Genomic DNA, 15,671 nt, shown 5'->3' on the forward strand with positions numbered 1-15,671 from the left:
TCGTTATTGAGGTCAAATGTGAAAGAAGTTTATTTAATGTAAAGTTAATGAAGGTCAGCTGTTCTCAGCTGCTTAGTTTGACCATGAAAATGTTTATAGAATTATGTGTAGTTGTACCGTACGATTTTATTTTCTTCATTTATTTATTTACGGTATTATTTATGTTCTGTTTAATATATAGTTTGGTTCTGGCCATTTTAAATGTTTGACATAGAAGAGGCTATATTGGAATTTTTACAGCTTTATGAAATCTTCATCAGATTAGCAGTCAACTTTTTGTAATACAAAAAGTTTCAGATAAGTATTAAAAAAATAAATTCTGTCCCAGGCTGGTATTTAACAGTTGTGATCAAGATGCTTCTGGTTTTATTTTACAAAATCTGCTCATTTCTAACATGAGAAACAAATGTATTTTAATATAACTTTTTCCACACTTTAAAAATCAGCAATAGTGTTATGTATTTATAGGCAGCTTTTAATAATCTTGTCATATTTGTATTAACCCAAATGATTCAGTGACAAGACATTTTACTAACACGATCACAAAAACATATGGACAAATATGAATTTTAATATTATAAATGCTATTTTTTAAAGGTAGGACTTAATCTGCACAGGGTCAAAAGAATGTAATATTTAGTTCTCAATTTTGAATTACCATTATGTTATAACAGTTTTGTATATCAGAATCTTAAGTGTTACAGGTACAAAAAAGATGCTCACTAGCCAAATGAACAAAGTTTAGCTGAGTCTCTGTCACGTGCAAATCAACACATTTAAAATCTTTGTCTTTTTTTCTATCGCTTTGTTATATTGTATTAAATATCAAAAGCTCAGGACTGAACTAAATACTTAATCAGGTTAAATTCTGAATATGTTTCTGTCTAAATTTGTCTTGTTTGTACAAGTATGCAAATATATCATACAGCTTAACTTTGGTTTCTGTACTTTCCATGTGTTTGTCAGTGGAAAAGCAAAATCAGTGGCTTTTCTTTTTTAACAAAGACACATCTTTACATAATACTTTATTCCCGTGTTATTGCTCACTTTGTTTCCCTGATTGGCACAAACACCAGAGTTTACTTATTCTATGGACCAAGCAAATATAAAAGTCTTTCATAAGCTTCCCCAGCCAAACAGTGTGCTGTGAACAGCTCTCTCTCTCTCTCAGACTGTGTCGCTGATTTTAAAACATGAAGTATTCTTACTGTGTAAATGAGACAAAGAGCTTCCGAGTGCTCACCACGTTCAAGGGACTGCTAGCTTGGCAGCAATCCCAGGAGTCCCCTGTGCCCACGAACGCCAGTGCTGACCACCGTGCCCCTTTCCAGGGGGCCCAGGGGTGTGGGCCTTCAGGTGCATTGCGTGTGAGGGGGGTAGTCTTGCATTTCCAGAATGCAAGATCGCCCTCTTGTGCTGGAAGGCGGGAGTGACTGGGACTGGCCTCTGGAGAGGCTGCATAGGGGCCCCAGGACGTCACACTGCAACTGGAATGTTGGCTCCCAAGTCTTTCACCTACAAAGCTTTCTAAGAGCCAGTAGAGAGTTGTCTGTTCATAATATCACATATCATGCCTTTTAAACAAATCTGTGATGACACCTTAGTTTCTCTCTAATTAGGTGATTGCAAACCCCTGAAAGAAGTAAACGATTAGCGGTGGCACTTCCAGGTGCCAAAATGATTCACCATCGTAGGAACAATACCTTCAAAGATGCATCCACATTGATAACAGCATTTTATTTACCAGCTGTGGGCAATGGCTGAGCCTGTCCGAGAATTGGGAAAATGCACTCACAGTAAGTGCGGATTGCTGTTTAAGTCTTGATTGGTTTTGGTTTCTGAGAAGAAGGTAAAGGTGGTCTACCAGTCTTAGAAAGAAATTCTAGTTTAAGAAGTTCATAGCCGTGGGGGTGGGGGATGCACTTTAGAAAAACAGAACCATACCAACCCAGCTGTTGAGCGAGTCTCCTCCAGCCACAGGTACCCGTGTTGCCTCCTGGCTCAGGTTTTCGGGTTGTCACAGTCTGCCATCCGCAGTTGATGATGATGATCTTGCATTTCTGCCACCGCGTAGTGGCCCGAGGCTGGAGGAGCTGGCACTGGGCAGGCCACACAGTGAAGCAGACACCCTCCCACAAGGAGCGAAAACCCAGCAAACCAGCCCACAAACAGGGCCTCCCCAAACTCCCAGCGAGGGACTATCTCAGGGATGCTCTCATCCCAGAACTCGCGCACTGTCACGTGGGCCACCCACGACACCGGGAACAGGGCCGTGATACCCGACGTCCACAGCAGAGCTCCTCCCAGGAGGAGCAGTCGCTTCTTAAGATGGCGCCGTGTCTCCCCAATGCGCAGGCAGTCCAGGCCCAAGGCCGACAGCAGCACACCCAGGAGGCCCAGCCCGTTGGACAGGAACATGCAAACCCGGGCGATCCTGAGCTCCGCAGGCAACGCCAGGAAGGAATCAAAGTCCTTGCACTGCCTCCCCACTTCCTCTTGGATCACACAAGTTTGCCAGAGTCCCATGGTCCAGTTTTCCATCTCATTCAGGTCCAGGTTGAGGTTCTTCCAGTGTGGCAGGTAGTTCGTAAGACAGGATAGAATCCAGCCCAGCAGAGATAATGAAATTCCAGCTAACTGTGCTGCAGTTCTAAATGCTAGCGCCATTGTGAAGTCCCGCGAGCTCCGACAAAGCTAACTCCTGCCCTGTGGTCTCAGCGGAAAGCAGTGTGCCACTTATGTTATCACTTGCCGAGTCAGAAATTTTTTTTTTCATTGTGTGTACAGGAGGATTCCTGGCAGAGTTGCCATTGTTTGATTCCATGTTGAATAGGTTTCAGAAAAGGATAGGGAAATAATGCTGCAACCCAAGGTGTGGCCGGACCGTGCGGTAAGAAGCCGTGGATCCCTGAACTAAAACCTCATTGTGACAGTGTAATTGGCTTTTCTATTTTTTGCCTAACAGGTCAAAGAATTATGAAGTCTGAATGTAAAAGTGTTTAATTGATGGTTTCGTTTAACTCCTCCTGCTTTCTACCTTGCTAATTGCACCTTTCAGCTGTTCATCTGTTCTGGTTCTCACATTTCAATGAGTGTTATGATGATACTGGATGTTATCATATTTAAAAAAAAAAAAAGATTTAAGAAAAGTGTTTCTTAACCAAATAAATTGATCTTATCAGAAATCTCTCAAGACCTTGAATCAAGCCTGTTTGTTTTAACAAAGTTCTTAGGCTACGTACACAATGTAGCTTACGAAGCAACAGTGATAAACACTAGGTCTGTTTATCCAATCTGTTTGCCTTTTGGTTAAATCCATGTGCATATGCACCAAAACGTTTTTTCTTTTGCATAAGGATGATGTCTGCCTTGTGGAAAAATGAAGCAAAAGGACTTCGTAGGTTAAAATCAGCACCTGCTCACCATCCAATAGATTTGCACAGGTCTGTAATTTTTAAATAAACTGATGATGTCAGGATACCAAGAACAATCTTCGGAATTATTTTACTTCTTATTTTTTAATTGAAGCTTTGGAGGAAAGAGGGAATACCGGCCAGTATTTTCAATCTGAGAATATCTCACAGTGTGCCTCAAGCCCTCAGCTACATCAGGATCCTCAAAAAAATTCAGGAGAGTACCTAGGAACTTCCTAAAACACAAGCCACTTTGAGAGACCAAAACTGTCATGTAGAGACATAGCACGTGGGTATTGCTTTTGCCATTGGTTTTACTTATGTAGAAATTTTGAAAGAATCCAGACTGTTAGACTTTTTTTCCTTCCTGTAAGAAACAAACCAGTTATCATTTCCACTTGCCAACAAGAGCAGACCCAAAACACTACCTGCTACAAAAATGAACACATTAAAGTTTAAGACCACCATAGATACACCCCTCCACACATGGATTCAGTAACCAGATCAGTGCAGATTTTTTTTCACTCATACCTATGTAAGGCTTACCATAATACTTTTAGATGTAAGACCTAAATTAGTCTCCTGCTTGGAGAGGAGGGGATTCTATTACAGAGAGCTGCTGGTTAGGTGAGAGAATGGGAGCTGCAACAGACACCTCTTGGTCATCATAGCTAATAAAGCACTTGTCTCTGGTCTTGCCCACGGCTTATACTTTGGGATCTGCAGGTCCATCTTCCAGATGTGGACACTGAGTAGGCTGCATTTCTGCCACCGCGTAGTGGCCCGAGGCTGGAGGAGCTGGCACTGAGCAGGCCACACAGTGAAGCAGACACCCTCCCACAAGGAGCGAAAACCCAGCAAACCAGCCCACAAACAGGGCCTCCCCAAACTCCCAGCGAGGGACTATCTCAGGGATGCTCTCATCCCAGAACTCGCGCACTGTCACGTGGGCCACCCACGACACCGGGACCAGGGCCGTGATGCCCGACGTCCACAGCAGAGCTCCTCCCAGGAGGAGCAGTCGCTTCTTAAGATGGCGCCGTGTCTCCCCAATGCGCAGGCAGTCCAGGCCCAAGGCCGACAGCAGCACACCCAGGAGGCCCAGCCCGTTGGACAGGAACATGCAAACCCGGGCGATCCTGAGCTCCGCAGGCAACGCCAGGAAGGAATCAAAGTCCTTGCACTGCCTCCCCACTTCCTCTTGGATCACACAAGTTTGCCAGAGTCCCATGGTCCAGTTTTCCATCTCATTTAGGTCCAGGTTGAGGTTCTTCCAGTGTGGCAGATAAGTTGTCATAATGGATAAAACCCATCCCAGAAATGAGGATAAAAGTCCAACAGATTGCATTGCCGTTTTGAAGACTAAAGCCATTGCCACAAATCTTGTGACTGCCACTCCCATAGGATCTTCTGCCCTGTGTGTGCGACAGCCAGCAGTGTGACAGTCTTGATTCTATGCTGCCTAGAATATAAGCTTCAGCCATTAACTCTTTGGGCACTCTGAACTGTGTTTTTGTTCTTGAATATAATGTTTCATGTAAAGGACGAAGGACTCAACCGTGAGTTAGGTTCCTGATAAGGATTTGCTCTGTTACCTTCCAATTGGCTTGGTAAAATTATATCCCCAATGCTCAAAGCTTCTAAGTCTAAGGATGAACAAAGAAGGCTCTGTGACCCCTCACCCCAAAAGACAACAGAAATCTTTGTGCTTCAATATGGATTAATTAGATTTTAAGTGGTGATAAAAAAAAATCCAGCTCTTTCTACAACAGGACTTCATTGTAATAGCCCAGTCTGAGATTTCAGGGATGTAAAACAAGGCCTTCGAAAGAAAGGTAGACTGTTTCCCTATAATCTCCTTGCTCCTCCGACTTCCTGAACCTACAGGGGAGCCTGGCCCGCATTCCTGCATGTCACAGGGACTGGGCTGGGACTTGGCAGGGAGATTCCCCTCAGATTCCTTTGCAAGGTAGAGCCCAGTTCACCGTATTAATTAAAACAGGAGAGCCGGCTGCCTGGAGCCACTGCGCAAGAGGCTGGCGAACCTCTCAGGGGGGCCCTCCAGCTTCCGCTCAATTCTGTTGTTCTGATCCTTGTTAAGGTCCTGGGGGGAGGTGGGATGACTGGGTGTCCCTGGGAGAGGGCTCTGTCCAGAGCCAGGCTATGCTTCTCATTTTGGCCCCACAAGCAGAGCATCACCAGGCGTAAGATCCCTGCTGGTTGCTCCTAATGGGCTGAGGGAACACACTGGTTCCTAAGGAGGCGCTGCTGCCCTGAAGATGCTCACCTGATGAGCCACGGCCACTGCCTACCCTGTTGCAGCAGCTGAGTGCAGTGAAGGACCGCAGGTGACCCTAAATGATGCTGCCAAATAGGAGAGAGACAGACAGACAGGACTCTGGGGTGTTCTAAGTAAGCACAGGAGCTGGGGTAGCAGGTGGTACTGCCTTCAGCGTTCCCACCATCTGATGTCTTTGGAAAAGGTGTGCTGTTTGATGATTTCACTCTTGAATCCTGCAAGTTGTGAGAGTCCCTCAGGTACTGTCGGCCATGGTGTGGGCTGGTGGTGAGCTAGAACTTTTCTTCCAGAAGGCAGCCAGGGTGACGGCAGATCCAGAGAGCTGCCATCAGCAATGACACGAGATGGCTCTTGACACTGCACTCAAGCATGATTAAAGTTGGAGTGGCCTAAGCAGCCCTGTGAGGGCAGCACATCTCTCCATCTTGCAGGTGTCTAAGACAAGGACCATCATCACCTGCCAGGTGTTGAACTGCGGGAGTCAGACCAGGACTACCTCCAGGCACCCTCCCGACTCAGTTGCATATCTAAAAACACATTGTGTGACAGGACCTAGTAGGAAAAGCTACCACCTGCTGTGCTAGCATCCCATATGGGCACTGGTTCCTGTTCTGGCTGCTTCACTTCCAATCCAGTTCCCTGTTAATGTGCTTGGAAAAGCAGCAGAGGATGACCTAATTGTCTGGGCCCCTGCAACGACATGGTAGACCTGGATGAAACTCCTGGCTCCTGGCTTTGGCCTGGTTCAGCCTGGGCTGTTGGAAATTTGAAAGTCAATCTTGGGAAGTCAATTAGTAGTTAGAAGAATTTATGTGTCTCCTCTTTCTGTATAACTCTGACTTTCAAATAAACTAGTGTTTCAAATAATTAAATAAAATTTTTAAATAAGATTTTTGAGCATCAACTGCTGCCCAGGCTCAAACAGGATACAACCAAGACTGGATGTACTTTTCATCACCGCCCCTGTGGGGCGCTCCCAGGCACGTGGAAAGAGGTCACAATGATCAAGAAAGCAAAAGACTCAGAGATGGAGGTGAGTGTCCTGGCAAAGGAAACTGATGCGGCAGCCCCGAAACAAGAGGTGGAGTGGGCTGGGAGTCATGCGGGCTGCCCCCAGATACGGATATGGGGAGTGAGGGCTCCTCTTTATGCTCAGTGTGTGGATTGGTCCCCTTGACTGTGTTGCTTCCAGAATGGAGGTGGGAGTGACACGCAGCCAGAAGACAAGTACTAATACCACGAGGATTGCTTTCTCTGTCAAGATCATCCATCTACAAAGGTATTTTTTGTAGTCCATGGGAAGTGGAACCACACAGTTACAGGCAGGTGTCCCCATATAGGAGTTCTTGGCCCTCACTGCTGACTGTAGCTTCCTGGGAGCACCGACTGTGGAAGGCAGCAATGCTAGCTCAAGTGACTGCATTGCTGCACCCCACATGGGAGACCTGGATTGGGGAGTAACCATGGTCAGGGGTTCATTCTCTCATTCCCTCTCTCCCTCCATCCCTTTCTGCCTCTCAAATAAATGAAAGAAAGAAAACCCCGTACGTAAGATGGAAGGCACATAACTGAGTCACGTCTCCCCAGCAGCTCCTCCAGCAGGGGAGCCTGGGGAAGCTGACTTGGCTTGGGATCCTGGGAATCTCGCAGCAACTCTTGAGACAGCGGAGTCAGCATCACTGTGAGAGAGCTGGAAACAGAACAAAGAGAAAACAGCCCACCTGCCACCCTAGGATGTGCTGCCAGGAGGGAGCCACCATCCCACTACTCCCATCCCCACCGCCACCCCCCACAGGGCCTGGCTTCCTGTCACTGCCACAAAGCAATAAAGACATCTGGGTCGGGCCTGGCGGCATGGCCTGGTGGCTAGGGTCCTCACCTTGAACGCGCCAGGATCCCGTGTGGGCACTGGTTCTAATCCCAGCAGCTCCACTTCCCATCCGGCTCCCTTTGTGGCCTGGGAAGGCAGTCAGGGATGGCCCGAAGCTTTGGGACCCTGCACCCATGTGGGATGCCAGGAGGAGGTTCCTGGATCCTGGCATAGCACTGGCCGTTGCGCTCACTTGGGGAGTGAATCATCGGACGGAAGATCTTCCTCTCTGTCTCTCCTCCTCTCTGTATATCTGACTTTCCAATAAATAAATCTTAAAAACAAAAAAGAAAAAAAAAACACATATCTGGGTCCTTCCTGCTGAACACAACTTTGATTCTTAAAAAAAATACCTTGTTATGGGCCCTGACCTTGAGGTGCCTGTGGCGCTGGCATCCCACATGGGCAGCTCTATTTCTGATCCCGCTCCTTGATAATGCACCTGTGAAAGCAGTGTAAGATGGCCCAAGTGCTTGTGCACCTGCCCTCACATGGGAGACCTAGAAGAAGCTCCTGGCTCCCAACTTCTGACTGTCCTAGCCCTGGCCAATGCAGCCATCTGGGGAGTGAACCAGTGAATGCAATATCTCCTTCTCTTTATAACTCTTTCAAGTAAACAGACGATCTTTAAAAAGAAGAAAACCTATTTCACAGCTGAATATCTCTGAGCAGTGTTTCTGAGAGCAGGGCTGTCTGATGCTTCGAAGGCCCCAGCTGAGCTCTTGTTCCAAGCCTGCAAAGGACTGATGCTGTGAGATGGTGGTGAGAACCTCCCATTGCAGAATAGAGCAGCCAATGGGCAGTGTCCGCTAGAATGATGATGGTCAGTACGGACTGAACACTTATTACCTGCTGGGCGTCGGGTGAAAAGCTTTATCTGCTTAATCTATCTTTGCGAGAATCCCAGGAGGTTGGCACTACTGTTACCTCCATTTAACCGAGAGAAGATCCAAGACTTAAGGAAGCTGGTGAGGTTGCCAGATAACGGCGCAAAGAATTCGTACCAGGCCACTCCACACCAACATCAGTCCATTTGGTCTGAACGCCTTCCTTGCTGAACCGCATTGGCCAACTAATGCTGTCCCCTCCCCCCACCACCACCTAGGGTGATGACCAGACCTCCAAAGGCCTCCCAACACAGGTGGCTGTCTTCTCGGAAGTCTGTATGGCTTCTTTGCGCCCCTGGGGTCAGGAGCTGGGGCAGTCAAGGGGTTTTGCAGGGTCAGGGTACTGTTCAAGCCAGAGCTACAGGGCCTCCACCCATTACACAAACAGAAATGAAAAGACCTCTATGTCAGGATTAACTTGGTTCTTTTCTCCATAAACCCTTTCTAAATATTAATCTCCTGGCACAGTGAATTTCCAGTTACCGGATGGGGAAATCGTGTCAGGTCAGCCGCCACCCTGACTGCTACCCTGGGCCTCCAAGCACCAATCCTCTCTCCCACACTGTGGGGGTTTGGCAAGGTCATCCAGGTTGGGCTGGTGCCCTGACTTTCAAATCACATGTCCTTTTTTCCAGAAGGGAGATCAACTTCCAGAGAGACATCAGCTGGGCACTCATAGTGTGCAGGACTGCATGCTGGGAGCCAGGAAAGCCACGGCAGGGCCACGGGCAGGCTCCAATCTGGAGAACCCAGGACTGGATCACCTTTATAGGGAGGCCCTGACCCTGCTTTTCATTATTTATTTTTAAATTTTTTTGTTTGAAAGTCGGGAAGAGAAAGATCTCCCACTTACTAGTTCACTCCAAATTCCTCCAACGGCCGGAATTGGTTCAGACTTTTGACCAGAGGCCCAGAACTCAATCAGAGCTTCTTCCATGGGGGGCAGGGATACAAGTGCTTAAACCATCACCCACTGCCTCCCAGAGGGTGCTGCAGCAACAGGAAACAAGGATCAGAGTGAGCTGGGACTCAACCCTAGGTACTTTATGGAACCCAAGGTACTTTAGGCAACCCAAGCAGCAAGGGTCCCAACCGTTAAGCCAAATGCCCAGCTCTACCAGGAAGAATCGAAGGGAAACATGAGCCTGTGGTCACTGGGAACCTGTCACCGCAGCTGAGAGTTGAGCAATGAGGACTTCGTGAGAATGTAGCATGAAATTTGCACTAGCACCATTGCCCCAGGGCATCGGACCTGTTCTGCCCGACAGTGTGGCACATTTACATAGGATGCAATAAAAAAATGCCCACCTAAAACTGGGCAGTCCTTTCTCTATAACAAGAACAACTGAAAAATACCTAAGGTAGGATTTGTCATTCATCCAACAGGTGTGTCATGAGCACCTGCCACCCCCACAGGGCCAGACCTTAAACCTGAGGTGGTAAGCAACACAGTCACAGCCTCTCGTGGTGCCCCGTCTCCCTGGAGCTTGGAATGCAACAAACATGCCCAGTGGTTGCATGACACCATCTCTGCAAAAGAAAATGGATGAGTGCCTAGGAGAATCCATGCTGAGCTTCTGGAAACCTTAGCCCCTCCTTGCTCCCCCCACCTCAACCTGGCAGGTTTGCTACGGTCAGATGCGTGCCAGGTGCCCCTGGATGAGGAGAGCCTCTGTCCATCCCAGCCTGCTTGGTGGTGCTATTTTACTTGTGCCTAATCCTCACCAAGTTTGAGAACATGGTGACACTCAGGCTGTACTCTTCCAGGCTCTTTCCAGCACCATGTGGGCTGTGTCCCAGAACCTTCTGAACTGGCCTGGAGCTCTGTGTGATGTGGAGTGCTTGCTGAAAGCAGCACAGGGCCACCCAGAACTGACACAGTGGAGGTTTTAGAGAGAGAGCAGGTCTGGAGGAGGGGCCCATAGGCCTTGGGCTCCCCATTGAAGCACCTGATGCTGGCAGGTGTACATGCACCTGCACAGAGGCTCTTTGTGCTTTTGCAGTGGGCTGTTCTGCCTCTGCTCCCTGCAAACACGGCGCTAAGGAGGACTGAAGGCCAGCTCGGAACTGTATGGCACCTTCTGCCCTCTCCCCCTCCCCACCTCCATTTTCTTTCCCCCAAATCCCTTGTTGTCTACAGGATGCTTGCTTCCTGGATACAGGCTGTCACCAGAAGCAACATGCTACCCTGGCTCTGAAAAGGCGAGGGCAGTGCCCCACACAACACGGCTGCTTCTATGGAGACACTGGCCCAGCCAAATAGCTGGCGGGCTCCCCAAAAGTTCCTGACATATGCACTGCATGGAAAAACTTAGCATGGATTTCGGGGTCTCCATGTGAAAGTGCATTTTTAAGATTCGTTTATTTGAAATTTTTTAAGTTTTGTTTATTTTTATTGGAAAGGCATATATACAGAGAGAAGGAGAGACAGAGAAAAAGATCAAGTGGCCTCAATGGCCAGAGCTGAACCAATCTGAAGCCAGGAGTCAGGAGCTTCTTCTGGGTCTCCCACGTGGGTGCATGGTCCCAAGGTTTTGGCCATCCTCTACTGCTTTCCCAGGCCACAGGCAGGGAGCTGGATGGGAAATGGGGCAGCAGGGACACAAACAGGTACCCAATGAGATCCCAGCGTGTGCAAGGCGAGGACTTTGATCACTAGGCTACCATGCCAGGCTCCAAAATTCATTGATTTGCGAGGCACGCACACACACACACACACACAGATCCCATTCACTGGTTCACTCCCTCAGGTGACCGTGCCCGCCCTGTGGGCTGACATGGGACATGAAGCTGGGAACACCTTCTCTTATAACAGCAGCAGTAGCTCCAGCTCCAGCTGCTGCTCTGTCATGCTGGGCTGTCCACAGCAGCTGTGCCTTGCCATCTCAGTCACTTTCAGACCAAGAGGATCAGGCACCCTGCTCATGGACCATGTGCCCTACGACCCAGAGCTGTCCCTAGAAAGCTGGATCTAGAGTCTCTGTTTCTGACCAAATTTCCCTCCAATCCCAGGGGTGGAGAAGGGAGTGGATTTATTATAAGAATAAATATTTTCATCAGCTTTCATTAACAGGGAAATTTCTTAGAAGGGAAAAACAAGTTAAAGAGAGTTAAAATGTGAAATATTCCTCCTAAATCTTTTCATCCATCTGTTGGTCCATTCATCCGTCGATCTTCATCCAGTCGAATCCATCCATCTGTCCTTTCATGCATATATACATCCTTTGATCCACCCATAGTTATCTATCTATCTATCCATCAATCCATCCATCCATGCATACCTCCATTCCTTCTCTTGTTAGATATTCCCAGGCTGAGTGCCTGTAATAACCAAGACAGGCATGCCAGACAGGAGGATCACAGACAGTATTGAAGCAGGCAAGCAAAAGAGACAGACGCAGGATAGTACAAGTGCTAGAAGCTGCTGAGCACCCACTGAGGGCACATGTCAGAGGCAACAGCATCACCAGGGAAGCTACCAACGTGGGGGATATTTCATATCCATGCCATTCCCAATGGGGGTCAACGCAATAAAGAACAGGGAATGTACACCCCAGCCAAAGAGAACAGCACGTACAAGGCCCAGGAGCCTGAGGTCCCAGCTGCTTCCTTAGTGCAGTCACAGGTGAGGGCTGGGCTCATAGCTGCTTGATCACTTTTGAGCCACTCATCCCTGCTGCTTCTGGGTAAAGCCTGTGGATTCCTATTTAGCAGAGCATTCTTAAATACATAGGGTAACACTGAAATGCAGCTATCCAAAAAAAAAAAAAATGCTTTAAAAATAGCAACAGGCATCTTCTTTACTCACACACAGTATGACAAGATGGAGCGGAGTCTGCAGGTGCCGCATTTCTCAATGGTGACCCACATGCAACATAGCAAGGCGTTTGCAACAACTCTAATGAAATACAAAGATCTCTGTAGTTTCCATTGATGTCAAGTGACCAATACTACCAAACTACAATAGTTTCTCACCTCCATTCACAGGAAATTTCAGATAGAAATTACCAGAAATTATTGTTATTTTCCACAGCCATGAATCCCTTTACTGAACTTCACAAACTCAAGAGTTTACAAACATGTGGCCCTAGGTTAATTAACTCTGCCTGCCCCATCTCCACTGACCACTCCCAGTCCCACCACTTCACCTGTCTAGGTGCTAGATGATGCTGTTTGCTTGTGCCATTGTCCCTCCCTTCTGACTGCAATCGGAGCTCCCGTCAGGTAAGCGGCAGACCCCCTCCCTCCCCTCAAGCCTGTCATGACAGGTGTTTGCACATGATTAGGTCCTCCTGGTGTTCGTGGGATGAATGAATGAGTCTTTTCACACTGAGTGTGTCAGACTTTGGAAAGGGAATTGGGGAGGGGAATGGGATAACAAGATTCCCCCACAGGTGAAAGCAAACCTCCCAGCTGTGCCATGTCCGCTCCTCCCACTGTGGCCATGAAGAGTGATGGTGGATGCAAAGTGATTGAGGTGTTTTCAGAATTTGTGTGAGGACCTGCTGTCCCTACTGTCCATTCTTTCATCCACCATTGACTGAGAACATACTAGTAAAAGATGTGGCACAAACCACTGCTGCTCACAAAGACAAATATTTCCCCCTCTTGACTTCGAGTTTAGCCCATGAGTTACACTTCCTGTTCTAGAATTCACCTAATAACTGATCAGAGACATGGATGAATAGGAAATGGGAGGTAGCCTTTCATTAAAAGGCGATATGTTACAGTGAAAGACGAGACACCACTGAGTAAATAACACACCTGGTAAAGATGGCAGATCCCATAAGCCTTTAAAGGAAGGAATAAATTGAGCCGCAGACAAGGGAGAAAAGAATATCTATGGACAAAAACGCATTTCAGCTTAGCCCAGGAAGTTGGCAAGATTTGAATAAAATTAATTTTAAATGGTTTGTTTCTTGCCAGTAGAGAATGATTCCAGACTGGAATGCTTTGATGTTTCCTGATGAAAAAATCTGGTTCAAACAGTCAAACACTGCAAAAACAAAACAAAACAAAACTTCTGTATCTGAATTGAATCTCATGTCTTCAGTATCTGATTGGGCTGTTGAAGCAATAACATCCTTTGCAAAATTTTAAATTTTATTTCTAAGAGTCACAATGTGAAGTTTTCAAATAGTTCCATGATATTTATATTTTTTTAAAAAATGTGGAATTCCTGCAACAATTCTTAGATTTCCAATAGTAAATGAATTTAAAAAAAAAATTCAGCATGGTGGTGTAACAGGCTAATCCTCTGCCTATGGCGCTGGCATCCTGTTCGAGTGTTGGTTGCATCCTGGCTAGTGTACTACCCATCCAGCCCCCTGCTTATAGCCTGGGAAAGCAATAAGGAGGCTCCTGCATTCATGTGGAAGACCAGGAAGAAGCTCCTGGCTCCTGGCCTCGGATCCGCTCAGCTCTGGCCATTGTGGTCATTTGGGGAGTGAACCAGTAGATGGAGGATCTTTCTGTCTGTCTCTCCTTCTCCCTGTAAATCTACCTTTCCAATAAAAATAAACAGATCTCTTAAAAAAAGAGAGAGGAAAATTGGAATTATATAAGATATCTAGTTTCTGAGAAACAGTAGTTACTATTATCTTTACTTATGTAATACATACATATATTTTAAAAAGATATATTAATACTTTACCATTTTAAGTTACTATAACTGGTGGCAGAGAGAAAATAGAATCTATTTTAACTTATTAATTCATAATTTATATTTTGGTTAATCAGCTCCTTTAAAGTTGAGGAGTCGGTGTGGTAGCTCAACAGGCTGATCTTCCACCTTGCAGAGCCAACATCCCATATGGGTGCTCCACTTCCAGTCTACCTTTTCCTACTTGTGGCATGGGAAAGTAATAACCCCTTAGGACCCTGCACCCATGTGGGAAACTCAGAAGCAGCTCAGGGCTCCTGGCTGTGAATTGGCCCAACTCTGGCCATTGCAGCCATTTGGGGAGTGAGCCAGCAGATGGAAGATCCTCTCTCTCTCACCTTCTCTCTGTAAATCTTTCATACAGAAAATAAAAACATGTTTAAAAGTGCTTCAAAAAAGCTATAAAGTTGACTAAAACAACTGTGAACTCTGCAAAATGCCATTGCTGCGTTGTTAGTTTTATTGACTTCTCCTCAACTTGAAATTTTTTCTTTAAAGATTTATTTATTTATTTAAAATAGAGTTACAGAGATGGAGACCCACCCAGACAGATCTTCAGTCCATTGATTCACTCCCAAAATGCTGCAGTGGCCATGACAGGGCCATACCAAAGGCAGGAAACTGGAACTACATCCAGGTCTCCCATATGAGTGGAAGGGGATCAAACACTTGGGCCATCTTCTATTGCCATCCCAGGTGCATTAGAAAGGAGCTGGATTGGAAGCAAAATAGTTGGGGCTCAGACAGACATTCATATGAGATACCTGTGTCTCAGGCAGCAGCTTAACCTGCTGTGTCACAATGTTGGCTTCAACAAGTTTTAAAATTGGAAAGATTAACTGAAGGATTGATGGGACTACCTTTGTGGTACAGTGGGCAAAGATGCCACCTGTGAAGCCAGCCTCTCACATGAGTTCCATTTGGTTTCTGGCTGGTCTGCTTCTGACCCTTTTCCCTATGAACATGTGTAGACAAAGCAGTGGAAATGGCCCAAATGCTTGGATCCCTGCTAACCGCAAGGAGACCTGGATGGAGTGCCTGGCTCCTGGCTTCAGCCTGGTCCAGTCCAAGCATTTGCGGTTATCTGGGAAGTAAACCAGCAGTTGGAAGCTCTCTCTCTTTTTCTATCACTCTAACTCTGCCTTTGAAATAAATACATAAATCTTCAAAAGAAAACTGTAGGATTATTTTATGATTTGATATCTTTAATATCAAAGACATGGTAAGAAAACTTTTTGTTTAGGGGAAGACCAAAGTGCCCCCATCTACATGATTCCATAGAAGTATATCATGACCGTAAGAAGTTAGATGGCTGTGGATGGGAAATGAACAGCTGTGCTGCCAAGTCATTCTTGGTACTGGGACTGTTGCTTGATTCAATGAGTGGCTTCCTTGGCAACCAGGAATGTTTGATGCAGTACTTGAAGACAATAATGGTGTTTCACTTTTTTTCTGGAAACTCCACTCTTGGTACAATTGGCTCATCTGAGGCCATTTCACAAAAGCCACTCCTAGGGGACATTGTAATGGTTCAGCCTCT

General features: G+C 46.6%; 2 protein-coding genes across 2 annotated transcripts; both read right to left on the reverse strand.

Moving 5' to 3' along the window:
- Nucleotides 1-1,169: 1,169 nt before the first annotated feature.
- Nucleotides 1,170-3,371, reverse strand: LOC121146706 (claudin-22-like). The gene has a single exon (XM_040966264.1). It carries the CDS (start codon nucleotides 2,665-2,667, stop codon nucleotides 2,002-2,004), a length of 666 nt encoding a protein of 221 aa, XP_040822198.1. The 5' UTR covers nucleotides 2,668-3,371; the 3' UTR covers nucleotides 1,170-2,001.
- A 748-nt stretch (nucleotides 3,372-4,119) lies between these two features.
- On the reverse strand, nucleotides 4,120-4,885 carry CLDN24 (claudin 24). Its single transcript, XM_040966173.1, has one exon. The coding sequence runs from the start codon at nucleotides 4,813-4,815 to the stop codon at nucleotides 4,120-4,122; it is 696 nt and encodes a 231-aa protein (XP_040822107.1). The 5' UTR covers nucleotides 4,816-4,885.
- Nucleotides 4,886-15,671: the final 10,786 nt, after the last annotated feature.

Source organism: Ochotona curzoniae, unplaced genomic scaffold (genome assembly GCF_017591425.1).
Source record: "Ochotona curzoniae isolate NIBS_2020 unplaced genomic scaffold, NIBS_Ocur_1.0 scaffold_4505, whole genome shotgun sequence".
NCBI classification, from domain to species: domain Eukaryota; kingdom Metazoa; phylum Chordata; class Mammalia; order Lagomorpha; family Ochotonidae; genus Ochotona; species Ochotona curzoniae.